The sequence below is a fragment of the Argentina silus genome (genome assembly GCF_951799395.1).
Source record: "Argentina silus genome assembly, chromosome: 13".
Lineage (NCBI taxonomy): Eukaryota > Metazoa > Chordata > Actinopteri > Argentiniformes > Argentinidae > Argentina > Argentina silus.
In genome coordinates this window covers 6,577,759-6,605,327 of record NC_139667.1, presented here as the reverse complement: position 1 = coordinate 6,605,327, position 27,569 = coordinate 6,577,759, and the positions used below count along the sequence as shown (strand labels likewise).

General features: G+C 44.9%; 4 protein-coding genes across 4 annotated transcripts; 2 read left to right on the top strand and 2 right to left on the bottom strand.

Moving 5' to 3' along the window:
* Window positions 1–801: 801 nt before the first annotated feature.
* Window positions 802–7,609, bottom strand: psen1 (presenilin 1). The gene is made up of 11 exons (XM_083683692.1): window positions 7,487–7,609; window positions 6,648–6,732; window positions 5,642–5,937; window positions 5,146–5,287; window positions 4,787–4,854; window positions 4,383–4,603; window positions 3,664–3,762; window positions 3,406–3,495; window positions 3,027–3,200; window positions 2,422–2,540; window positions 802–2,241 (listed from the first exon to the last, which is right to left on the bottom strand). The coding sequence occupies exons 2-11, from the start codon at window positions 6,681–6,683 to the stop codon at window positions 2,086–2,088; spliced, it is 1,401 nt and encodes a 466-aa protein (XP_083539818.1). The 5' UTR covers window positions 6,684–6,732; window positions 7,487–7,609; the 3' UTR covers window positions 802–2,085.
* Window positions 7,610–7,900: 291 nt separating this feature from the next.
* Window positions 7,901–9,859, top strand: LOC310813786 (enhancer of rudimentary homolog). Its single transcript, XM_083682905.1, has 4 exons — window positions 7,901–8,000; window positions 8,528–8,615; window positions 8,940–9,060; window positions 9,492–9,859. Exons 1-4 carry the CDS (start codon window positions 7,998–8,000, stop codon window positions 9,592–9,594), a joined length of 315 nt encoding a protein of 104 aa, XP_083539031.1. The 5' UTR covers window positions 7,901–7,997; the 3' UTR covers window positions 9,595–9,859.
* A 2,571-nt stretch (window positions 9,860–12,430) lies between these two features.
* LOC310814198 (BRD4-interacting chromatin-remodeling complex-associated protein) lies at window positions 12,431–18,632 on the top strand (the record flags this gene model as incomplete). The annotated part of the gene is made up of 12 exons (XM_083683497.1): window positions 12,431–12,471; window positions 12,641–12,683; window positions 12,915–12,980; window positions 13,111–14,613; window positions 14,733–14,966; window positions 15,143–15,605; window positions 15,752–15,921; window positions 16,036–16,097; window positions 16,789–16,937; window positions 17,019–17,113; window positions 17,545–17,647; window positions 17,819–18,632. 12 exons carry the CDS (start codon window positions 12,431–12,433, stop codon window positions 18,568–18,570), a joined length of 3,681 nt encoding a protein of 1,226 aa, XP_083539623.1. The 3' UTR covers window positions 18,571–18,632.
* A 2,636-nt stretch (window positions 18,633–21,268) lies between these two features.
* exd2 (exonuclease 3'-5' domain containing 2) lies at window positions 21,269–27,390 on the bottom strand. The gene is made up of 9 exons (XM_083682977.1): window positions 27,311–27,390; window positions 25,943–26,508; window positions 25,573–25,829; window positions 25,338–25,464; window positions 24,857–25,158; window positions 24,500–24,606; window positions 24,125–24,260; window positions 23,309–23,674; window positions 21,269–22,977 (listed from the first exon to the last, which is right to left on the bottom strand). Exons 2-9 carry the CDS (start codon window positions 26,288–26,290, stop codon window positions 22,761–22,763), a joined length of 1,860 nt encoding a protein of 619 aa, XP_083539103.1. The 5' UTR covers window positions 26,291–26,508; window positions 27,311–27,390; the 3' UTR covers window positions 21,269–22,760.
* Between the last annotated feature and the right edge of the window lie 179 nt (window positions 27,391–27,569).

The window sequence follows — 27,569 nt, the reverse complement described above, 5'->3', positions numbered from 1 at the left end:
GTAGAATTGATTATGAGGTGCTATGAGTTCCTGAATGGATGAGCACTAACATTTCTGCCATTACAGAACACACTGTACATGCACACACGTGAGGCAGATATGGGATCCTGTCAGTTCAATCACCGTAGGAAGCTAAATATTGTAGATAAATTGCCACCCTCCTGGCTTGAGGGCCAAGCAGTCCCCATGGCGACAGTTAATGCCTCCAGAGTTCTAGGCAACATGCCAGTCACACTGTCAGCCAGTTGGCAGAGGGGATCGACACGGAATGCCAGTGTACCAATATTCCATGGAATTTCCACAATGTTCCCACCGTCTGAGAGTTCTGTTGCGTCAAGCCAGGGGAGGCTATGCTCTCAGGAATCAGCATGGACAAAAGGATAAAGACAATGGGCTCCTCAGTTGTCCGCATATGTAAGAAGTGGGCAGAGGCAGCATGCTCATGCAGGGAGAGCTTTCACACTTTAGTTCACTCAGGACGAAGGAACGTGGCCACAGTACTAGACAAATGCCCGAAGCACAACACAGAATTCCAATATGTTCAAGTCCTCATTATTTGTTCAGGATCTTTGGACTGGCTTCACACTAACACAAAATAACCATGTTGTAATTAAGACAAGCCTTGTCTGTTAATCTTATTAATCTGTCTGTATTATTAGATTATATCCTGATGATAATGAATAAGGACATTTGGGAAACCAATTAGTTGTTAGGATAATAATTCTCTCAATAATAAGACACATTTGCAGGGATGGACATACAGTAATGTAACATTTAACTCTCAAAACACAGAGACAATGATGTAGGGAAAGAGTCCTCACTTGAGCCTCACCTTTATTCATGAAACCTTCAACAATTCAACAATTTTACAACCTAAATCAAGAAATCACTGACACTTTTTTCATCATTTATTTATTAAAAAAAAAGGAACAGAATTTGAAATGAATAACCTTGCATAATACAAAGATGCATGTGAGAGACAGAGAAAAGCCAGTCACCCAACATATTTCCCAGAAACAAAAAGAAAAACAATCTCAGCACAATCCTTTCATTTCCCCTGTCAAGCAGGGGGGTTTCTCTGCAACAAGTGTTAAATCTGAGTGCAACATTGAAGAACTAGGTGTACCCCACACTTCAACGTTAAGAGGTTTAGCCCAGCCGCTCACCTCTCTGCACCCCCTGAAAGCACAGCAGGCGCATTGGTCCAGCTCAGTCTAATTGACTAGCGCGCAACATAGCACAGGTCAACAGTACTGAGAGAACTCAATATGTTAAATCACTAGGAGTGTGGGTGTGGTGGTGACAACTTAAGGATGGGATAACCCTACAAACTTTCTCCTCGACACATTTTCAAAACATCCTTTTACAGCACAAACCATCGTGGGCAAACGCCAACTCAAATTCACAAGGCTTTGGTTCATGCTCTGTATTTTTTTTTTTTTTTTTGTGTGGGCAAAAACCTTCATGATTCTTAGAGTGTCAGTGGACAAAGCAAGCTCTGGCTACTGTGAGGCTCAAGCACAATCAAAGTGTTAGAATAAAAACATTTACCAGCATCATCATCATCATCATCATCATTATTATCATTATCATTATTATTGTGTGTTATATGTCACATCATTGCCCAGTAGTATACAGTATGTTAAAAGGCCTAAACATCAGTTTTGTTGATAAAGTCTCTCTCATAAGTCATTTAGGGTGTCAGGGTTCTCTCGTCATTGTTTTGGATTGTGCCTGAGACCATTAATAAAAGATTTTGATGTTGAGGTTCCCACTCCAGTGAATCTCCGTCTAACTTCAGAGGACTGTGGCAACAAGTAGCCTCGGAGGAGAGGCGTATCGCTTTTTTTTTTGGACAAAATAAACAAATCAAAAGTCAACGTTTAGCACAATAGTTGCTGTGGAGGGAATCCCCTCCACGACCAGGAAAAAAGGCAGAACAAAAAAAAACAAAAAAAAACTCTTGTCCAGTCATGAGTTCATCAAAAGGGGGGGCTGGAGTTGTCCCTACATTGCCCCTTTCCCCTATTGGGGGAGAGCTCTTGTGTTGTTTTTCAGAGCGTGGGGGTGAGGGCCGGCGTCCTGCTAAATGTAGAACTGGTGAAGGGCCAGCTGGTCCATGAAGGGTCTTACCAGGTTGTCTGTGGCGAAGTAAAACACCAAACCAAAGAAAATAGAGATGGGCAGGGCAGGAAGCGCCTTCTTAAAAATGGCCAGGAGGAGCAGGGTCAGACATAGACCCTGGGGAAGAGAGGGAGAGAGACAGGAGATAAACATGACTGAGGGACACATGGTTTCTACAAAACAGAGGTTGACAGATTGCTGTGTATGAAGTGTGCATGAACGTGAGTACAGGATTAAGAAAGTGAGACACGTGGCTTTTGCTAAACTAATGTTATGATAGGAGTTGGCGCCACTCACAATGAGGATGGCTACAAAGCAAGCCAGTGTGGTGTTCCAGTCTCCACTGGCTGTGGCAGAGGCCTTTCCCACCAACATGCTATAGAAAATGAAGTCTCCGAGGCCCAGCTTTACACCCCCTGAGAACACAGCAAAGTAGCATACTTAGAATGCCCCTACTATAACACACTAACACACACACAGTTCTACCCCACACCCCCCCAACCCTCACATATCATTACCCAGCTGTAATTACTGTACAACCTAAGGTTCATACCCATAATCCTTCAGTAAATATGGGGTAAGAGAAGGGGAAAATGGAATCTAAGGAGTAGACACATGAAGCCTAGTAATTTCCATAAATAATCACATCCTAATCTCCTATTACTAAAAACAGCCTCCTGCGCCAGTCACATAATGTTATTCAAAGACACGCACACAGGCCACTTTCACAGAAACGGGAACACATTCAACATTGTAATAAAACTTCAGAAGGAGGGAGCGGGAAGATGATGATTACACACTGGAAATGTCAGTGGAATTCAAGAGCGAGCATGACACTGAGTTATATGGAGCCAGGGCCAGGCTGAGAACATTATGTCCGACCGGTGCTCTCCTGTACTCACTCTCCTCGTCGTCGTCTGTCTCCACGGGTGGGCGAGCGGAGGGCATCTGCTGGATCTCCCGCCTCGTCTCGTCTGTGGACCGGAGGGGGCCCAGCTGGTGTTCCTGCTGCCCCACCCAGTTTTGGCTGAAGCCACCATCATCGTTAGTTGGGGTCGCAGGCTCTGGGGCTGGTGCTGCAACGGGAGGAATTTGTTTTAAGTTTTTAAGTTTGAGGATGAAATTACACCGGAGCGGCTGAGACAGATGAAGAAGTTTGGTTCGTTTGGTTGTCTTTGATGTCCAAAATCTATTACAATTCACTTTTTTTAAGAGGAATCTTTGAGAACAGGAGACGTTCGGTTAATGCTTACAGCTCTCCTGTTGGTGGACCAGACTCACCTTGACTCTCAGGCTGAGAGGCTGCTGCCCCTGATGAGTTCTTCCTAGGCCTGTCAGTGTCTGCCATGTTGACCAGCCACACCATGGTTGCTGGGAAAGAGAAAGGGGAATGTACTAGGCATCTGAAGGCATCTAATAACATCATGTTTCACATACAACACCAGGTTTATATGTGAAGGTTTTATGTTTGTATATGCATTTTTGCATGGATATGTGTGTACAGTATATAGGCACAGACATTAATAAGATATGTCTTACAAGAGTAGATGAGAGCTGGAAAGATGGGTTCATTCCTTTCCTGAGCAGTCTCCACCAGGATACGCAGAGGGCCTTTGGGACAAAGCACAGCCAGCAGATCTGTGGGGGGAAAGGGAGACAGGGAGTTAGGACATATAGTGTTAAGAGTGTCAACAGAGGGCTCTTTGAGAGGCAGACCCAGGGCAAAAAGATTGCATCTGTGATAATGAGCATCTGAGACTAGGTGAAAACTCGACACCAACTTCATGAGCTCTTTGAACTGTAACTACTCTTTATATATGACTCTTAAAATGACCCACATGACCACTGTTGTGACCCCTGGTTGGCAGTATTCTCAGTCTGTGAAACCCACAGTGCGCCTCTCAGGAAGAGGGAGCCCAAAAGGAAATCTGGCCCCATCTAGGTTGTCCTTAAGATTGTCTAAAGTAAAGCCCACGACTCTCTCCCCCATTTCCTCACAAACGTGTCTTTCCTGTTTGTTAACCGGACTCTTATGCCAGATCCTTCCTCTCACCAACAGTCACATCCACCACCATCACTCACAGGGACACTTATCTACACAAACATGCTTCTATCTGTGAACTTATTGAAATCATACAGACCACACATGACCCACACATAAAGACTAGTCAGATGATAGAAGACAAGATGACAACTCTGCCCAAGAAAGCTTTCCCCCAAGAGAAGCATATCATCTCATAGCCAGTGAGAGGCCTCACCATAGACAGATATAACGGCCAGTATGAGCCAGGCGGTCCACTCAGGCAGGTACTTGATGAAGACGAGGGCCATGAGGGCACTGATCATGATGAGGTAGGCCTGCTGGAGACGCAGGGGCCCCTTCCAGTGGATGCAGATCATGCCCACCACACCAAAGTTCCAGATGATCACGGCCAGAGTGATATAGTCCATCGCTACGTTGTAGGTTTTGAAAACTTCTCTGTTTGACAGATTGGGGACATATTGAGTGTGTCACTTCTACTTTATAACATGGCAATGTAAGTGACATCTGAGAAAGAATACATCGTCGCTAAATTGTTGATGCACAGTTGTTGACTCATAGCTACATGAAAAGATGTGATCGACTCAGTGTGATATGGAGAGGTTAGGAGACCGGACTCACTTGAGGTAGATGAAAGAGAAGAAAAACAGCAGGAGCAGTGAGGAGAGGAACAGCCAGCCTTGGATCACCTGTGTGGGTAGAGGGCAATTAAGTGAGATTGTATATGTGTGAGTGTATGGAAGAACTGTATACAGAAAACTATATATATGCCATTTAGCTGATCCTTTTATCCAAAGCAACTTACATTGCAATGAGTGCACACATTTTTCAGTATATATGGTCCCAGCAGGAATCAAACCCACAACCTAAGCGTTGTTAGCTCATGCTCTACCAACTGAGCCACAGAGGACCATGATATAAAGCAAGGAGGACTGCTTTCTGTGGCAAGTATTTTATGAGGTTAGATCAGAGGTACATACCCTGTAGCAGCGGTACTTGTAGAGCAGTACCAGCACCATGGTCATGACTATGATCACACTGATCATAATAGTGGCATTGAGGATGGAGTTGACGGCCCGCTGACCAACTGTATCTGTGTCCTCTGGGAACGGTGTGTAAATCCTGTAGCAAGACATTGAACAACATATTTTCAGCCAATCATGAAAGCTATCAAACAACCTCTCTTGGAGAATCCTGCCTAGAATAATACCCTGCAAAAATACCCTTTATAATTCTCTCTGTCTGTTTTTCTTCTGGTGCAAGAACTAAGAAGATCACTGCTCAAAAATAGGAATTTGAGTATTGATTTTGTGCCAAGAGACAAAATGAGTAAACATTCTGCCTATCTGATCTTTAATGAAGAAGCACAAGTACATCTGTATCGCCATCTAGTGGAACTGTTGGCCTATTGCATCAAATGTGAAACAGGATTCTGCACCCCACCATCTCTCCCCTTCAAGTATTCTCTATACTCACAATCGCTGGCCATCATTCTGTGTGTAGAAGCTGACCGACTTTATGGTTGCCACGACCACCACCATGCAGAGCGTGACAGGGACGAACAGCATAATGACGTGTTTGGCCCCATACTTCAGGGTCAGCTCCTCGTCCTCATCTTCCTCACTCTCTACCACCTGTGGGGGGCGTGCAGTACGTGGCTGTCCGTTCTGCTCTGCCCCACTCCCACTCCCACCCCCGCCCCCGCCCCTGGACCGCACACCTGTCACCCCAGCCTCAGCGTGCTGTTGATTGGGCTCTGGTGCCTCAGTCACCTACAGGAGGAAACAGAGACTGTGAAACACCTATGGAGAGAGGCTGCATCATGCTGAACAATGACATGGCCCTACCCACAGAGCCAACACACTCACACCTGCAGTTTGATAACAACAGCAACAACAACAACTAGTGTCATGTTGTTACCAGGCCAGCCATGTTCGTTTTCAGAGCCATGTGGCACACTGACTCAACGCTGCTCCAAGCCTGAGGAGTGGCGCCTCGCCCTCATTACCATGCATTCTAAGGATATATGCCTACAGCACAAAGAGGCCTATATATGGCTCTGTACATAAATATGTACCAAAAAAACCTTAAATAAAGGGTGACAATCTATACTTTAACCTTATAGTAATGGTTTGATTTCAAATCCAAGTGTAGAGCGAAAAGAAGAAAAAATGCTTCACTGTCCCATTGCTTACGCAGGGCACAGTATGTGTGCCAAAATTCTCAGGCTGCCTGTCAAGTCTAGACACGGGAGCCTGTTGTGTAATGTTTTACCGTTGCTACTATTTTGCTAGGTATACTGAAAAAGAGGTTGACATCTCAAGAAACATCTCGTTTTTACTTATCAATACCACACAGCGAGAATTAACTCCAACTCCACTGCCACAAATGGCAGCCACAATGTAGCTCATCATCATTTTGCATTTTGCAGTTAGTTAAATTAATTTCCTATAATTCTATATGAAGATTAATTGTTACTCACCATATTGTTTTCGATATCCTCCACATTGTTCGCCATTGTTGGCTGAGCAGACTCTTGCCCTCACATGCAAGCCAAATGATTTGTCCTGTCAAAATATAATTAGATTGAGTGTTTATTAGGGCATTAAAACACACACACACACACACACCTTTCTGGGGTGGTATGTTACATTAGAATACTCGTGGGAACTGACCGTATGGACCTCACTGTAAACATCAAAATCACATGGATCTTGCTTACAGTAAACAGTACAGTACACCTTGGACCTTTAGTCGGTCATATATAGTTGGCTATGCAATAGCTATAATCGGTGAGATCACAACGGAGGCATTAACACAGCTTTGAGTCACCGTTTCTTTTATTTCATTAATGTATTTAATCAGGCATTCTCTGCTGCATGCGATTGTGTGTTTGGATTGATCCAGTCCCTCGCTCATATCATTACAGACACTAGTCTATATTCATGGTCTGGCATGCGAGACTACATTAGCTGCCACAATATTAGCTAACTAGATAAAATTCGATAATTTGATTAGCTAGTAGTTTAGGCAGATATGGTCAACGTATCCTATTCACCTGGGCGAGCTACAACATAAATGACGTTAGCTTACTAGCTAGGCAACAACAGTTCGAGCCTGGGATGGGCGGTATTCGTTGGCTAATGGTCCATTGATAGCTAGCTATCCTCCGCCTGAACTGAAATCCATGCGAGGCGAGCTAGCGATAAAGGGAGTCAGTTTACACCTTAGCATGCTAGCTAGCACTGTCTGATGATGTCCGATCTGTCAAGTTGAAAAAGGATCGAATGAGCTGATTAGTTAACATTAGCTTCGTCTCACCTGATATCACCAGGCTTCTGCGGTTTGATATCACACAAAACCGTTAAAGAGCGTTTCAAGTCTGTTTTAAAACCCGGCAATTTGCACTTTCTTCCTTATTGTTCCTTACTGATTTCATGGGAGCATCCGGCCACTGCTGTGCTTCCTCTCACGCCCACTGCGAGACTTGAAGGGCATTCAGGATTGAAACGTTTTGGTGTACTCATAGAATGGTTGCATAGTTTCTTTGGTGTCAGGTTTCTTATGCTATTTAGATTCTCTTCTGACAAAGGTCTCTCACCATACACTCTGATTTCGATCAATTTGAAGCTAGTTTGCTAATAATGATTCAAGGCCTTGCAACGATACTCAACCACTGTGGTATGCAACATTCAAGAACAGCACGCCCTCTCGTATTCCTAAAGTTATTCTTCCGGTGACAAAAGTCATCTCCGCTCTCTCGCTGTACCAAAATCAAGTAGCAGCTACTTGTAAATCAGGAGCGCTGTGAAGAAATTATCCAAAAAGAAACATGGTTAGTTACTATTGTCACATTTCCAATATTATTTAAGTTGTCATAAGTATGTAGATATCCAAGTTTTTCCGTCTGTAATGGCAACCCTGTCAGTCAATGGATAAGCAAATATGTTGCTAACAACAGAGAGAGGACAGGGGTAGCTTGCTAAGTTAGTTGATAGCTTGATGTAGAGCTAGTAGCTAGTTCTAATTTTGTATGAGTCAGGTTTTAAACATACATTCCTCATGTCATGTGCAAGCCTGCCATGTAGCATCCTTGTCAAGTTAGCTAGCTACATTTTTCATCCTGCTGGTTCAATGGCGTCTCTTGAACTACAGGTTAACCAGATAAAACATTTTTGAATGGGGGATGGTAGTCAGATCTGCTTCGTCTCTTGCTTTGCAAACATCAGGTTGCTCCATATTAATTTACATAGTTGGACAGCGTATTTAGTTATTGCTGATTTGAATTAATTTCTACCTTATTGTTAATTTTTAACAATTATGAATATTGTACAGCCCTCTTATTCTGTGTTATCATTTCAGTCTCACACAATCCTGTTGGTCCAGCCTACCAAAAGGCCCGAAGGGAGGACGTATGCTGACTATGAATCAGTCAATGAGTGCATGGAAGGTAAATTGACAGCTTGACAGCTGCCTGCATACCTAGCCAATGAATTAACACATTTGTACTGTTGCTTTCATTATGGAACAACAGTACAAATGTAGTCACGTGGCTACCTGCATAACCAGTCCCTGTTCCAATGGAATGCTTATGGAAATAACACATTTGCCAATCTCACACATTTATGACAGTCCCTTACAATATATCTACTGAGGCTTTTTGTATAGACTGACTCGTACTGTATCTGTAAAGGCAATACCTGTGTGTACAGATGGCAACCATTTAAAATATCATTTTTCACTTTGAATAATCACTTTATTCACCTCCTTACAGGTGTGTGTAAGATGTATGAGGAACACTTAAAGAGAATGAACCCCAACAGTCCATCAATCACATATGATATCAGCCAGCTGTTTGACTTCATTGATGACCTGGCTGACCTCAGTTGCTTGGTGTAAGTCTGTCAAATCTTTAATGTGTCTTAAATTAATCTGTTTCCACCAGAGGGGCTCAATATGATGTATATCCACCGGAGAATGTGATTGATAACTGTTACTCCTCATGTGACATGAACAAGTAATGTCCATTACATTGAAAGGCATGTGCAACAACACATCTACAGTGGTATTGTGATGCCAGAGCAGAAAAGCCTGGAGATCGAGGTTCCCATCACACCTAAATTGTGATCTATAGAGCTCTGATTTAATGTTTAACAATTGTGTGTGCATTATCTCTGTCTCGATCAACAGCCTCTATACCTTTATTCAAACCATTATATTCAGGACCTATGCCAATTTTTCTGTCAGCTAGGTAAGATATTGGGTACATATTCTGTCTTCATAAAGGAGTTCCCTCTTGAAACGTGTCTGTCTGTCTGTCCCTTAGGTACCGTGCTGACACACAGACATACCAACCCTACAACAAAGACTGGATCAAGGAGAAGATCTATGTATTGCTGCGCCGCCAAGCCCAACAGGCTGGAAAATAAACTGGTGCCAGAGGTTTTTTGGGGTGGGGTGGGGGTGGCTGCGGCTGCAGGTGTTGGATAGGAATGGATTGGGGTTCAATGCTGTTTTGAGTCCTTGATATTTTGTTATCTATCAGTTGTTTCACTGAAGAGATTTTTGTAGAGGAAGGGGTTGCGTGCGATTTTTGTTTTGTTTTAATTTTGTATTTAAAAAAAAAAAAAAATCCCCCTTCATGAGCAATTATTTGTCTTTACTCTAAATAAAAACAAAACACAATACTCATGATTGTTTTGTACTTTCAATGATTGTGTGTTCTGTCCAAATGCTTTTACATGAACAACATTCTTGACTGAGAGTTCAAGGTATCCTTCTAGGGGTTTGTACTTAAGCATTTGTAATGAGTAAATAGACAGTTAAATAGTTGAATATTAAAGTTACCCAACGTTATTACCCATATATTAAAAGTGTGATGACATAGTAATAGATGTATTACTAAGCATTACTTGGTTATCTAATTGTATTACTAAGTAATACATGGGTTATCTAATTGTATTACTAAGTAATACATGGTTATCTAATTGTATTACTAAGTAATACATGGTTATCTAATTGTATTACTAAGTAATACATGGTTATCTAATTGTATTACTAAGTAATACATGGTTATCTAATTGTATTACTAAGTAATACATGGGTTATTGGATTTGTCATTCGATTATAGATCAACCTACTATCACAGCTCACCCAAAATGTATCAGAAATTAGAAAGGTCTTGAAGATGCATTATTTGTAGGTGTAATGTTTGTAATATGGTCATTTGATGATACCCTTTCATGAGCTGTATAACCTGTCTTTCCTGCCTTATGACCAAACATGTAAGGACACCATTGTTTATGTTGTTGCTGTCCTTTACTTTATAAACAATTTGAAAATATATAAAACTTTATTGTCTATCATAGAATGCCATTCCTTGCGAGCTTTGTTTATGGTTTTGAGGGGCAGTTACATTTCCCCATCAGCTACCAAAACAATGTGGCAGTGTCAGGCTGTTTACTGACTGGAAACAGAAATTACAGAATAGACCTTTAAATAGGAATAGGAACGAGAACGAGACCTTTGTGGGCACGTCTTTTCATTGGATTCCGTAGTCATATATGCATAATGTAATAGCTCTGCGATGATAATAGAGCATTATCCAAGAGCGGGGATTTTTGAAGCGTTTGTACGATGCCTGAACAGCACGAGCGCATCCCATCTCTCCTTCACCACTGAAGGACATAGCGGCAGCTGAGCCACATTGCTTCTACTATTTTCTACCTTTGTGTTCTGATCGGCTCTCCTCTCACTCTTGTTTCTCACCCTCCCCAGTCCCCCCCACCCCTCCTCCTTTTAGCATCTGAAAAGACCACTGAGTGAGAATCGATGGCGCAGAGGCCCGCCTGACAGGACAATAAACCACAAAGAAGGGGTGAGTTTTTTCTAAGTTGAATTGCGGAATTACTCTAATGGAAGAACGAGAAGGGAACGATGACGGGTGAAATTATATAGCTATGATATTTACACAGACATCCTTTGTTGCTGCGAGATGATGTGCAGCAGGCGTCTGCTTCTCTGGTCCCCCCCTCGAAAGAAACCAAGGAGCATCAGTAGTCCACCATCCACAGCATCGTTATGACCGTTATTTTTAGGTGTACTCACTCAGCTTATGTAGCCTATATTTAAGGACAAACGCACGCACCACTACACCCCACACCAAGAAAAACATTTTATTCTGCGTACCGCCGCAGGTTCGCGGGGAGGTCGTTTGCCTAATTCAATGCTCGATGCGGTAATGTGAGGGTGTTAATGCGGCTGTTGTGGGTTGTAAACAAAAATATGACAGAGTGTGATCGGTGGAGGAGGTCTGTCTATTTTAAGGGACCTCCCCTGAAAATTGAGCGAGGTAGGAATTGGAGCGAGTAATGTTGCAATACACTTGCGAGCGTTCGCATTTCCTTTTACTGAAGACATCTATGAGGAGGGCAAGGCATACACGCGCAGGGGGCAGCCATCTAAATCGCTTCTGTTCCAATGTGTTCATGATTTTATCCTCCTTTCAACATACATGAGCTCACTAAACAGCCAATTATTATGTGCCCTTCATTGATTTAACGATTCATTCGATTAATTACTTGAATGCCATGGTATATCAGGACCTTTCTTCCTACCTATCACCCCTAAAATATGGCAGGTTTTCTTCAGGCTCGGCTTATCCAGAAATGGGATATATATACGATTATCCTGCTGTTGTCATTATGTGATTCGCCTCGTTAAAAACAACACACACACACACACACACACACACACACACACACACACAAGCACACACACAAGCACACACACACCACACACTTAAAAAAATTATGCAAATAATGTGATGATAGCAACAGACATACTGCTTCAGTAGAGGTCTGGGGGAGATTCTATAAAAGGGTCTGCTGTAATAGCAAAAGGCTGACATTAACCTTAAATGACCTCACAGCATGGGTATGTGTGGCTTCAGGATCTACACTGACTCTGTAGCCGTAAGATACAGTGATGCCCCAACAGTCAGAGGATTTGATGCAGAGTCCTGCCTCCTCAGCCTGACATCAACCTACTGCACAGCCAGTCCCTGATACCTATCCAGCGCTTCCCATGAGGCCCCCACGAGAACTCAGCCTGTCAGCTCTGCATGGGGCCTCCATCATATGAAGTAAGTTTTTGCATGGCATACTGTACTTAAAACAACATTAACATCATTGTCTATGGGTGCTGCTGTCTGATCCATTGGCTGGTCTGACCTCATCATATCAAACTTCCTCTCTCTCAGTTGACATGGAGGATGAAGATGGGACTTGTCTACTTGATGTTTTGTGGTGAGTGCTGACTCAAAATCCACTGTCAACACAGCTCATATGTATGTATCTACAGTATGTCACTGTGGTTGAAAGCATAGTTGTCAATGAAAGTAATGGGAAGTCTCATAAAATATATAGAGATGTGTTTAAATCAGATCTCTATGTTCTAACCCATATTCCCCTACAGTGATCCCCAAGCCCTGAATGACTTCCTTCATGGAACCCATGAGGTAAACACAGCCTTAGATACAAAATCCCTATTAAAGAGACGATGTCGCCAGTTAAGATGATAAGTCAAATTCATAAGGAATGGATATAGACACCTGCTTGGCCTCTATGGGCATATAGCCAACTTGCATGCATGAACTCTGATGTTGTCAAATAAAATCACAAGGGACAACAATGACAAATCCTCTCATATTATAAGTATGAGCATATTCTCAACCGTTCTATATCACCAGCTGCAGAATGAGGACCTGCTTATTAGTTCTTCCTCCGGGGAGCCCTCCCTCTTCACAGACGCCCCGGTGAGTGAGTCTGTCTGTGTCTACCGTGACCAGGTTCAGAGTGTTGCCCTTGAGAATTGTTTTACCTGTCTCTTACCTTGTAATTTCAGATAATTGGATAATGATTTGGATGTCTCATTTCTACCCCCAGAGCCCTGTCTCTCTGTTGGCAGATGACAGCACCTCTCAGGACACGCCCCCGCCAGGCTGTGTGGACTTGTCCTTCCTGGAAGAGGCCCTCCTGGCATCCCCAGACGGAGGGGGAGACCTGCAGGGGGCACAGGGAGGGCCTGTGGGGGCAGAATGTGGGGAGGAGGAGGAGGAGGTGTGTGACATCCTCCAGCAGAGTCTGCAGGAGGCAGACATCACTGAGCAGACCATGGCTCTTGAGGCTGGGCTCACCCAACCTGGAGATGGCCTGTCTCTCTACCCACCTGGCACACTCCTCCCACCTCCTGCAGTCCCATACCTCTCCAAGTCAATAACCTTCCCTGCCACCACTACCACCCTACCCAGGGACACCCAGGCAGCAGTCGAGCCTCCCCAGCCCTCCCTGCTGGCTGTCGGACCAGGCTGCCCCTCCCTCAAACCTGCTGCTTCACAGCTGATGGGTCTCCTCCCTGGAAATGTGTTCCCTGCTCCTCCCCCTGAGACCTCCTTCTCCCTCAGTCCTGCTCAAGCCTCCAATATGCTCATTCATAAGGCTGTGCCCAGCCTGACAGGGCGCCCCCTACTGGGCCCAACCCTTAGGGCAACAGCCGCACCGGGAATCTTTCTGCAGCGAGGCCACTTGCCCATCCAGCCCAAGATGCCTATCAGCATTCAACCCCGATTGGTTCAAATCAGTCCTAAGCCTCCTGGGCAAAAACCCTCTCGAGGTCTTACGTTTGTTCCTGGGACTGCATCACCAAACATTCTATTGTCCCCTCCTCCAGGCCCGAAGCCACCTCCGCAGCCACAACCTAGCCCACATCTTCCTAAGCCTGTTAGCCTGCAGCTGGTGAATCAAGGAGGCTCCTTTGTGATCCAGCCTCAGGGTCTCTTTCAAGGCCAAAACCAGTTTATTCTTCCAGGCCAGTCCCCTGTTACAATCTCCCAACCTGCCGGCACAGCTCGACCACTGCTCACCCCCAGTCACCAGGGGCCCTCTGTGCAGGGTGTGACTCCCACTACCGGGCACCTGGTAGACACCTCTCAGATCTTGACCATGCCCCACAGGCAACTGAACTTCAGTCCCGTGTTCACCACCCCAACTGGTCAGCTAGCACTCCGCCAAGGCACCTTGTTATCAGGACCCTTGCAGCTACAGTCAGCGCCCCCTACTGTCTTCCAGATGCCAGCACAGCTGGCTGGAGCCTACACCCCTCAGGGGCAGGGGCAGCGCGCCACCCTGGTCCACAGCCCCGCTCTGGGAAACCACATCACCTTGATCAATAGCTCTGGGATGCTCACCCAGGATATGTCCTCCATCTCTATCCTTAATGGCCCACCTGTTGTACAAGGTCTTCCCTTTGCATCCCAGCCCCAGAGGCCCCTAGGCGGGGGCACAGAGGGGCAGCTCAATGTTCACCAGACGTCTGTGGTTCTGCTACCTGACAGGCCTGTCCTAGAAGAGAGGAGCATCTCAGAGGAGCAGTTTCAACACCTTCCACAGGTAAGATGCAAACATTGAATCTGTTTTGAACTGTTACATTTAGTGTGAAGTTGCAAATGTACATAGCTACAGAACATTCTCCTAAAAAAAAACGTTTTTTTTGTGTGTTTTCCTTCCAGTCCAACAGGCACTTTCTCCAGCATGCCTCTCTGCAACCCTCCATGACAGGTCTCCAGTCCTCCTCTCCCCCTGTTGTGACCCTCCTACAGGCACCACAAGAAGTTCCCCAGACCCCTGACCCACCTCTGGTCATAGCCAAACACCTGATGCCTCAGATAGACATGAAGCAAGTCGTGGGGGATGTGCACAGCCCCATCGATCAGACCCAGGCCTTCATACATCACCTGCAGCAGGTCAATCAAACTTTGAACTTGATGATTTATGATTCATGATTTATTTAATGCTGAAGATGCTGTGTTAATTTACACAACTACTGTATATATATATATATATATAATGGTTATGTAAATATCTTCATGTTGTTTTACATTACCGCAGTGTTCTCCCTTCACAATCATTTCTATCACAGCAAGCACTTAGTTCTCCCACCCCACCGCCTGAAGTTGAGACTCTGCAGGTGCCAGTGGAACCCATTGCCTCCCCATTGGCCACAGAGAGAGAAGCCCTTCCCCCCATGCCACCAGTGATTGATCAGACTGGAGTCCTGTCTGTGATGACCAGCCCCTGTGTGACCTCACCACTACATCCAGAGGCAGAAGACACTCCCACCCTGCTCTGCTCATCTCCACCTGTGCAGACCTCAGAGAGCACACCCCCGAGCAGCTTCTCCTCCCCACCAAGTGGGCCCCCTCCGGCTCTGTCTGGATGTGAGTTGGGAGATACGGCTCCCCAGGCCCAGACTGGGTTGTTTAGCAGCCGGTCCCCCCTGCCTGTCAGTGTCTCTGTGCCTCAGGAGCAGCCTGACCCCCTCCCTATGTCTGCAGGCTCCAACGGAGAGACAGACCCTGCTGTCCAACAGCACACGCAAAGCAGTGAGTGTGACCAGAGAGGGAGAAATGAAATACGCAACAATAAGACAACCCTGCTCCCTTTCAATCTTATAACCCGTTTTCACTCTTGTGTCTCTCTCACACAACATCATTACTGTCACCATCACCATCTGTGTTATCATGCTCAGAGCCAACAGCTGCCTTGGCGGTGGATGATAAAGCGTTTACTCTTGATGTCCATCCACCTTCTCCTACACCCCAGGGACACCTGGGGCAGGGGCAGGGGCAGGGGCCACTCACCCACACACAACATGTCCAAGGCCCACAGATCCACACAGCCCTGCAGACAGGGATCAAGGTTAGAGATGAAAGCTACTGTAATCCCACAAACTCCTGAATGTTGCAGTTATTGTGTGGGTTGGTATGTAGTGTTTAACTATTATCATCTAATCTCTTCTCCTCCAAACACCAGACGGCTGGTGCTGTGGAGGTAGAAAGAGAGGAGAGACTCACTCCAGCGATGCGCAGGCACAGGTGAGAAGCATGGCAGTGGGTCAGTTAGAGGCAAGGCAGGGGATCTATTGTTGATGATGTTTGAATTGCATTGTCTATTAATCTCATACTATGTTAATACACACTCACTGAACACTTTATTAGGAACACTATACTAATACTGGGTAGGGCCTCCCTTTGCTCTCAAAACAGCCTCAATTCTTCGTGGCATTGATTCCACAAAATGTTGGAAACATTCCTTTGAGATTCTGGTCCATGATGACATGATTGCATCACGTAATTTTCAGGTGCACTTTCAAGCTGTGAATATCCATTCTACCACATCCCAAAGGTGTTCGATTGGATTCAGATCCGGTGACTGGGAAGTGCCACTGAAGAACACTGAACTCATTGTCATGTTCATGAAACCAGTTTGAGACGACTTTTGCTTTGTGACATGGTGCATTATCATGCCGGAAGTAGCCATTAGAAGATGGGTAAATTGTGGCCATGAAGGGATGCACATGGTCAGCAACAATACTCAAATAGGCTGTGGCATTCAAGCGATGATTGATTGGTATAAACGGGCCCAAAGTGTGCCAAGAAAACATTCCCCACACCATTACACCACCTCCTCCGTGAGAAGGTGTCCCGGTGTTCCTAATAAAGTGTTAAGTGAGTGTATATGAGGTGCAGCAGTATCATAGAATGTCTTCTGTGTTCGGTTCCTCAGAGTCCAGCAGCAGCTGTATTCGGACCGTGGAGTGGTTCAGAACCCATACACCTGCTCCCCGTTTTCCACAATGGAAGAGGCTGTGAGACACCTGTTGCCATACCACTCCTGTGCCGGTCACCTGCCCACCCAGGCAGACTTCAACTTAGGTTAGTGAAAGCAGGGACTCTTTCTAATGTATGATTAATGACTGTCTGCCTGATGTCTAATGTCTGTTTCTCTCTCCACAGTGGACGAGCAGTTTGACACTGTGTCAGGCTTCCTGCTGAAGCGCACCAAGGACATGCTCAACAAATACAGGCAGCTATTATTTGGGGAAGCCCAGGTAAGACACAGTGCACTTTTCTCCCACCTCATCACTAACTCTCTGCTCTGTTTCTCTCTGCATTAAATATACAGTACCAGTCAAAAGTTTGGACACACCTTCTCATTCAATGGTTTTTCTTTATTTTTTATTATTTTCTACATTGTAGATTCATATTGAAGACATCAAAACTAGGAAGGAACACATATGGAATTATGTAGTAAACAAAAAAGTGTTAAACAAACCAGAGTATGTTTTATATTTTAGTTTCTTCAAAGTAGCCACCTTTTGCTTTGATGACAGCTTTGCACACTCTTGGCAAGTTTGTGTCCAAACCTTTGACTGGTACTGTATGTTCTCAGGTGTTTTGCTTTTTATTCATCAATATACCAAGGTATCTGATTCGATGACCTGATGGTACATATTTTGTAACCTGACTTGGTCCTCTACAGCAGGAGAGCCCGTCTGCAGAGATGGTTATGTTGGAGCGTCTGTTCCTCCAGTCTGAGAGGTTTTCGCTGGGAGAGGACAGACGTAGAGCCCGGAGGGACCCAGGTCAGTGCCCTACGTGGGAATACGGTTGTAGCCTGTGGCCTGTTTAGGGTGCTAAATGTGGAGCATGCAGAGTGTGGATGTTTTTTGAGTGAAATATACCCTCTGTGATCATGTTCAGTGGTGTGTATTGTCACGCTCAGGGCCGCGGGCTCATTCTTGCATATTCCACAGAATCCTACCTGATGGCCCTGCGAACATCAGCATCCTCTCCTCATGGTGCCTCCACCTCTGGCTCCTCCCATGTTGCGAAGTCTGGCAGCCCCCCCTCTCCCCCAGCCTGGGCGCGGCTCTCCGACAGACCACCTGGACTCAAGACATACCGCTCCAGCACCCGGGGGGCTCTGAGGCTCACCATCAAGCACGAGTCTGGTTCCCGGAAAGTGGTCCACAACTCAGCCTGTGACTCTGTGCACACTGCCCCCTCTGGTCAAAAGCGGGACTACAGTGGCCAGCTGACAAATGGGGGTGGTACTGTAACTGAACAGAACACACAGGAGTCCCATGGAACCCCCTGCCCTCAGCTTGGCGAGGAGATATCAAATGGAACCCCGCCTACTGAAGCAGCTGAGGAAGTCCCACGTTGTGACCGGGCCACTGAAGCACAGACAGTACTGGATTCACAAACTGGTCCAAATTCCCTCACTATGCCAGACACACAGGCCGCCTGCTTAGAGCTGCCCCCTCGAGACGTGAGTGCCCCAAAACTGAAACGCTACAAGCCAGAGGTTCCTCAGGCAGAGAGACCCAGTCCACCTCCCCTCCCAGAGGACAACATGCTCAGTGAACACCTGCAGAGTGCTATTGACAGCATCCTGGAGCTGCAGCGTCTGCAGGGGCCCACTCTAACCCAGCCCCGGGGCCAGCAAGGCTCTGCACTGGACCAGGCTGTCACCAGCATCCTCGAGGGAGTGGGACACCTGTAGGGACGAGAGGAGAGAAAGGGTATGACTGTGAAAGGAGGGAAATGATGGATAAAGAGGCACTAAGAAGGAAATGCATAGCAGACAACAGCACTATCGATGGTCTTATAGATGTTAGATACTTCATTTGATGTACATGTTTGTGAAAAATATATTTAATTAGGAGATGTACCGTTTCAGTGGTAGTTTTAGTCATTCAGAGGTCAATGACACACCAGGTGTAACCTTCATCAGCATATTTATAAGTAATAGTGAGGAAAACGGAACTGGAGAAAGAGTAAACTGAGATTATTAATTTGATACCTTTTTAAAGATTTCGTTCAAATGTGAAATTTTCTTTTGCTTAGTGTTAAGTAAGAACCGCATTCTGTGTATTTATTTCATGAATCTGTGCCAACTGTGTAAAAGCTGAGTATTGGGTTGTGTGTGTGTGTGTGTGTGCGTGTGCGTGTGCGTGTGCGTGTGTGTGTGCCTGTGTGTGTGACTGTGTGTGTGACTGTGTGTATTAATTATTTGTTCCTGTGAATTTGTGTGCCTGGATGTTAGGGGGTAGTGAATCTGAGGTGATCAATTATTGAGTTTGAGTGTGTCAGTATTTTGAGAAACATTGCAAATTATCTGATGCATTCTGCAACCTAACAGTACATCAAATCTGACAGACTCAGCTTGTTGAACCCCAAAGAAATCATGTAACCTGCTACATCCTGAATACACCAGCAAATGTCAACGTAGTGTCTAGGATCTATTTCACCCCCATACATGCACAGGAGCCTGTCAATGTCACAGCAAAAAAAAAAAGAAGGAAAAGGAACCAAGGTTGCAAAAGATGGAGTCCTGCATGTAGGGTTTTCCATTTGGTTTCAGAGACAAGAACAGCTCCCATATGTACTAAACAAGCAAGCAATAATGAGGAGAGGGTTTTTAAGGGTGGTGGAGCTGCTGCGGTGGGGGGGTGGGAGGTATTTGCCTGACCTGCTTACGCAGTGCAGAAATCCAGCATCAGAGCCTTTCTGTATCTTAACTGTATCATCTAACAGCCTTTGACCAAAAACTGGGAGAATAATCATCTTCATATATCCATATTTGTAGGTTTTTGTTTGATTTTGTATTATTATTATTTTTTTTATACCTAGTTATTAGTCTGAAGATTTACTTCTTTAAGTGAAGACAAAAATGTGGGAAAAAAAATAAGAACAGTACTTGTGGAGCAACATGATTGAGCTTTTTACACTTTACATTAACATGACAATCTATTGGTTATGCTGTAATCATTTACATTACCTCTATCCATGTTAAACATTCATAACACATCTTTAAGAGTGCATGCATGTATAACACAATTATAATGATGCTCTGTATCTGTTGCATCATGCTCATTCATGATGTGTTATGAATGCTTTATGTAGATGGAGGTCATGTAAATTGTTACTGTCCATGAAAATGATTCAGTTACAGCAAGTGTCTTTTAAACTGAGGACGATATGATTTCTTTGAGGACTGTTTTTAAAGGTTTTTCCTCTAGTTTGGACATTGATTGGATTTATCGCTGAGTGTTAAGATTTGACTACTATTTGGGGCTGAGGTTAAGGATAGCCTATGCCTTCTTCCAATTTGTGTGAGCTATTATTGAAATCATTGGAAATGATCATTCTACTTGACCACTTAAGGAAAAGGCAAATTATGTAAAGTGTTACAATATTGAAATACTTTTGTCTATTTAGGGAAATGTTCATGTTTTACTGTATTGTCATTGATTTTGCTCACCAGTACTCTTAAATGACCACTAAACTGAGAGAACTGGTTATGTGAAAGCAGTGTGATTTAATCTCCCCCCTAGAAACCATTTAAGAGAATTGGGACAAAGTAAAAAAGGGTACCTTTGGTATTTCAGGGTTTTAGTTCAAATGTAAAAATGTCCTCAGCTGGAATGAACAAAATGAGAGCAGTGATATGCAGTAATATGCAGTGTTTATACATGTTAAACACCTAGATAGCAAGGCGGACGTTGAGCTACAATGCAGTAAGGACTGATCGATAACAGTCAAAACATGGAGAACTGCTCTCCTTGTCACTGCTCAACTTCGTGTCAGTGTCCCTGACATTCTACCATAAATCTGTTGTTGCACTGAACGTAACACAATGTTTTCATATATGAATCCAATAACATTGTTGGAGAATGGGGTAACTTCTGCATGTTGAGCCATTTTGCATTGTTTTATTTATTTATTTGTAATGTATTTTTTTGACTGAACTGTGAAACCAGGGGGGCAGGGGAGCTCATGTTAGACACTGATTCAACTTAGAAAACAAGAAAACATTTGACTGACAGATTGTTCTGATGCCAAAATCAAGAGGCCTTAATTCAGCAAAGCTAGATTGTAAACATGTCACTACTGACAGAGCCCAACTAAAGACCTGTAAGTCATGAAAGCGATTCATTTAAGAAATGTAAAGAAAACAGCTTTTGTACACATTTTTACAGACTATTTATTAAACTGTGATTTTGTAAAAAAAAGAAGAAAAAAAAGAAAATGGAGAATGTAGTTCATTTGCGTTTCTCTTATGGCAAAGAGGATCATTAAAGTGATTTTTGCTTTTAAAATGGTTTCCTTTATTGACAGAATGTTGGTTTTCAACTTATTGAACTGCAATTGTCTTGATGGTATACAAATGTCGCTAGTGTTTTATTGAAGACCGATTTGACTGTAGGGAATACTCTTGCCATACTGTATATCACATTCATGAATGGACATCACATCATCTCCTGGTAATGTATTTGGCATAACCATACATGAACTTGCTTGGTCATTAGGAATTCAAGCACATGATGAAAACCAGCTACAAGTATCTTACATCAGACTACCAAAACATACAGTACTCTGGCTGATACTGAACTTAGGTGACAGACTCAAATTTGTATAGTAATCAAGATGATGCAGAAGCCAAGCCAGAGGTGATCTGCTGTTAAGATAAAAATCAGTCAAAAAAGCAAGGTCTCAATGGCAAGTATACAAATATGCTATTTATTTTATTTAATCAATCATTTACAATATAGGGAAACAAGACAGCTTTAGGGGTTACATCTGGACAAATGTAAATAAAAGGTAGCTGCTGGTTTCTTAAGTTAAGAGTTCTTAATTTAAATAAAGGCATTAGGCTAGTCGTGCTCAATAACATGAAAATCTCTGCCTTGCAAATGGGTTGTGTTTTAAGGCCATCTTCATAACCAACGGAGCTAGTCACTCTCTGGCTACTAATTCATACAAGTTGGCACTTTTCTCACTGTACAACATGATTAAGAAAAAAAGGGATTGGAGTGAAAACAAACAGTTAAAGCAGAATTAGGATATGTCCAGATGTTGGTTTAGTCTCTCTCATCAAGTTAGGGGAAGAGCCACATTAAAACATGTGACATGAGGTGTCCTGCCTGTCAAGAGAGCATATCAAGAACATACATACATTTACGACGGGAGGAAATAGGGAACATTCATACCAGGGCCATACATACATACATACATACACACAGGGGCTAGCAGAGATATGTCACCAAGCCAACTTTTCTATGAAAGACATTCTGTCCCAATAAACCTGAGAATGGCTGGTCAAAATTTGGGATAAATTCATGTCTGATCTATGGTAGAAGATCAACAAAAATAGGCAAGTGGCCCTCCAAATCTCATTAGGGTAAGTTTAAAATGACCTTTCTTCACAAAGCAAACAATTAATTTTGCACGCAAAAATGCATAGGGATAATTATTAGGGCTGCTAACCTGCAGGGGAAATGATCATTTATATTCATGAGGAGAGCAGGTTCTTATTTTAAAATACATGTTCTTCTTACATTGGTGAAATCAATTTCCCAAATGTATATACACATCAGGGTTTTTTTTCTTTTTTTTTCCTTTAAAAAGTGTCCATATGCAATCCTCCACCATCAAGTTAGTGTTGTCTTTTCTTTTTTCAAAAGCAGTCTCTCTTAAGACTGCAACCAGTCTCTGGGTCCAGTTCACTTAGGCCTGGGAGGCCGAATAGCAGCGTCCCTCTCTGGCACTCGCATGTATGGTACCATAGAATCAGGGAGAGACTGCCTCCTCCAGCCAGTAGAGTGAGGGCGTCCATGAACACTGAAAACACCCAGCCCACCTGGGCCCTGTTGGTCTCTGCTCCTCGTGCTACAAAGCAGGGGCAGCAGTTCAGTTGAGCTGGATAGGGAGGTCCTCTCCATACTTCCGCAGGAATTTGCTGTGGTTGTGGCTCACAGACCAGAGTGGGGGTAGATGACGAGGCTGCATGGTGGTCAGGAAGTGCTCTCTCCAACGACCCTCTAACGCCATGAGGCCCCGCAGGCCCCGCTCCGCGTGCAGGCGCACCACCTTCAGTCCGTGGGCTACGTAGCTCTCGTTAGAGATCCTGGTAGGGCAGAGAACAGGTGTGAGGACTGGGCCTAACAATTATGACCACCTATACGATTCCATTTCATACGTGTAGATTGATCATACACAGTTTGTCTGATATCTATTATTTTTTTTTTTTTAGGGCATTTCTGCTTTATTGGGATAGAGACAGTAGAGATTGACAGGAAGGATGGGAGATAGGTCGAGGGTCGGAATCGAACCAGGAACCCTGCGATTACGTGGTAAGCGCATTAGTGTGCTACGCCACTAAGCGCCCCATGTATGATATCTATTGTACAGTAACGTAAATTGAGTGAGATTTGAGAGCCATCAGCACATTCCCTTACCTGGTCTCCAGTCCAGCAGCCTGCTGCAGTGTCTCTAAGGTCAGGTCCTGCTCCTCATTGTCGAAAAAGCTCCTGATGACAGCCTGCAGCTCATCTCGCCGGGGCTCTGGAAGCCCCTCCCCTGCGGTGAGGAGAGCCCGGGCTGCAGAGCGCACCCGTCGTCGGTCCGAGTCCTCAAGCACACGCACTCCCTCCTTGCACCCCTGGGGGGCAGCGTACTCCTCAGCCAGATTCTGCTTCAGAAAGCCGTCGTGGACATTGGAGGCTGCATGGCAGGAGGTGCACAGTAGCAGGATGTCATGGGAGTTGTGGTCCTTCATCTCTGTGGGAAAATGCCGTCTGTATTCATGCGGGACAATGTTTTTCCTGTAGGTGCCAAAAAGGAAAAATGCTTAAAGGAAAATGTAACTGTCACCACGACTCAACAGCAACTTAGAAGACATCTTTGTCATCCAAATAGCCAGGAAATATTTTTTTTTTAAATTAGCAAATAAGCAAGAAAATAGCCTTTTATAGGAGGTAGTCCCAATTATGAACTCCTGCAACGTCCATAGCGGTGCTTATGGAGGTAAACAAACCAGGCAGTGGCTAATTTGGAAACGATAACCTCAATCCTCCCTAAAGCTCTTATTTGATGACCCCCAAATAAGTCACTCAGGGTAAAAATCCTCAAACTAGCAATACCTAGCTATTGATCTACAGAACGCAAAAATCTGAAAGTGTCCTTTTAATGTCTGTACTATTTGAACTGCTAGTAAACAACTGCAAATCATGAGTCCACCCATAAAGCCACACTGTTTTACAAGCCTTACAAACCTGATGTAGGAGTCTGCTTTGCCACAGACCACACACAGATTCTCCTTAGCAGTGAGGTAGTAATCCTGCTGGGAGTCAGGACGTCCAGACGGCTCAAACAACAGCCGGACTATGAAAGGATCTTCACTTTGAAGCTCTTGGAGGAACACATGCAGAGTGAGAGGTTAGTGTCAAAACCTACAGACAACAGAACAGGGTTTTTGATAACTGTTCATCTTACATCCCCTTTTTAGGTATGAAACTTGACAGTTACTGCACATAATGTTGTATGTGTCGGTGAATGTAGAGCTCCCCACCATGCTGTACTGAAAACAAATTCCATCAACCTTGGTTTTGTGGCAATATAAGGATCTTGTATCTGGTTAGATGACATACCTCCTATTCCTTTATCCAGGTACCACTTGGCCTTCTTCTTGTCACAGGTGCAAAGGGGCTGGCCATCTGGAGCATGGAGGAAGCAGTTGTCATAGAGAGGGGACTTCCTGCAACATGCACAGAGCAGGGGCTCGTTTAAATCCACTAAACTGTTGTTATAACGTGGTGTGGTCTGTAACTGACATTAACTTATAACTAGCCAATGCTGTGTACGTAGACGGTCACCACCCATGTCTTGAGTGTTTTAAAATGTAAGCAGTGTTAAATTTTTACATGACACAAATTAGGGGGGGCAAACGACAAAGAGATTAATAACAGATGCACTTTGGACCTCGACAGGACAGGAGTCTACCTCACCTGGCAGAGTAGCCCACACCCAGTGGTTTTCTCTTGTTCTTGCGGGGGTCCGGAACTTGCTGGTCTCCAGACTCAGGGCTTTCAAAAGTGGGCTTTCTGTTGCGGCGTGCCGGGGTCTTCTCCTCTCCGTCTGCTCCACATCGCCCCTTGAAGGGCATGTCCACCAGGCCCTGGCACCGGGAGGCTAGTTGGGAGTAGGCACTCCCACTGTCAGGGGAGAGGCTGCTAGCCTCGGGGTGGAGGCCCAGGAGGTGGAAGAACAGGGCGACGGATACTTGGGCATCCCTAGCAGCATACGTCATCTAGGAGTCATGAGAGATGGGCTTTAGTGAGAAATGTGTTGACTGCACCTACCCACTGTACGTTCCGATCTGTGAAGGGGACTGAATGAGGGGGGGGGGGGGGATGGGAGGAGTCAACTGTTCTGGATTGAAACACAGCCCTGGAAGAGGAGCAGCATGTAAGCCTAACAGCGGCGTACCTGCTCCAAGGTCAGTTCATCTGCCTCCCAGTCACTGCAGCGGAGATCCAGGGATTTGTCCAGAGATATGTTCAGCAGATCTGCAGCCAGGGACTTGAGACTCAGGCCGTTATTCAGCACCATTTTCCTGAACAGAAAACAGACAACGTTGTTGGGAGGAAAAGTGCAATTAGCTCAAACATTATGCATCAATGCTCGCTGAGGGGGAACAGCTTGATGTAGAGACTTGCTGTACCTTTGTCGCAAGGCAAGGTAGCGCAGGTCGACTGTGCCCCCCAGTGCCAGGCCATAGTCGCGAACCAGACGTTTGCCATCCTCGTAACAGCCAACGCCCACCTTCAGAATATGAGGGTCACGGAGGAGTTCCATTAGGCTGAGGGGCAGGGGCTGCCGTCCACTACGAAATGGCAGCAGCCTGAGCAGCACACACAGCCCTGAGTATGACGCCATCTGGAGGAGGGAAACTGCAGAGGTTTTACCCTTCAAAGACACCTGGAGAAGGAAGGAGACCATGTCAGAGAGGTGAGAAAATAACCCTCAGCTTTAAGAGGGGTATAAACATTTTTAAAGCATGCTCAAATAATCCTTATGCCCTTGTTCTTTACCCATTCACAGTCCAGTCCTAGCACAGGGTAGATAGACAGGTCCTTCTGCAAAGAGGGCCACAGTTGTTGCCATTCCTCTTCTGAGCTCACCATCACTGGCTTCACCCCCAACAACTGTTCAGCAGAGGGCAGGAGTGCAGGCAGGGGCAGCTGTGTGGGCTTACACTCTATAACTACAGCCTCAGGTTCCAGAGCACCTAGCTGTTCCACGGGTAAAGGATCAGCACCTTTCTGATCCTGAGGCAGCATCTTCCTCGGTGTCCGCAAGGCTCGCCATAACAATAGGCCTCCTAACGTGGCCCCCAATGTGGTTGCTACAGCAGCGGTTATGGCGCTTTGTCTGGACATCTTGGTTTCAGACTTGTGAACCTGATAGGTGCTGGTTGAAGCACGTAGGCCCACACCAAAAATGCAGACCAAAGTAAATTGTAGAGTTGAAGTGTAGAGGAAATGTGTTTAAGCCTTTAGCAACATTCACGCAAAAAACATCTGTTGATCCTTCCTTGTAAGGAGGCTCACTTGGATAGCAGACTCTGCTTCTGTGTTGAGGGCAGACATCTCATCCCCTAGAAAACAAAACAACATCATAATGTCAACCTACACCTACACCAACTGCCCATGAGCTAGCTACATGATCAGGATCTAAAGCAAGCCCAGCAGGACCCGGATTTTGAGGTCGTCTACTGAGTTTACAGTCAACAATGCCTAGTTGTTGGCATATATGGTGATTTAGGCGTACTAGTAGGCTACACACGGCGGGGCATTAAAAGAGGCGAGCAGATAGACATGCTTGCTACATCATTGACATTGCGCAATTCATGGGTATTGTTTACAAGTACTGAAGCTTGCGCTTGTTTGTTTTGCCGTAGACATGATCATCAATTTGATATCGGGACGTTTCTATGCACCGGTCGGCTGATGTGGATCATGCTAAAGCTGGACAGAAGTTAAAACGTTAGCCAACATAGCCTAAGTGCCCCTGGGTCATTATAGCTAGGATCAATCAACCATAGGGCTAACAGCTGATGCAGCAGTCGTAAGGCCGGGTTGCAGCTGACAGAACTAGCACTAGCATTTAGCAAGACCAAGGCAAGAGCGCGCTGCAGATACTCAATTTCGGCACAATGACAGTAGTTTGTTTCGCCGTCACCATTGAACACAACTAGTTAGACAGATGGTGCGATTAGCATTACGAGTTCAGCTATCCAGGATTCCAGGTGCTAGGTAGCTACGACGTCGGACGGTAGGTAGATAACTTGGCTGCCTCGCTACTCAAATCCCTTCTTTTGGACTGACACATTCACAATTCTCATCTTAAATTCAACAATTTAATTAACCATGCATCTCTTTTTTCCAAGCCTCACCTACCTTGACGTTTCACGTCCACACCAACGGAATGCTATATATTAGCATGCACATGTACACTTGTAGTTTGCTGGTTGACTTCTTCCGGCTTTTTTATTTATGAAGATGGACCAAGGCGATGTTTCGAAGCTAGCGCCCCCACGTGATATAAGTGGGGTCAACAATCAAGATTTCATTATCCAATCAAAATGTGGTTAGAGCCGTTATTCTTTAATAATCAATGGGTTACACGACAATCGAACTCTTTCATTCAGTTGAATAG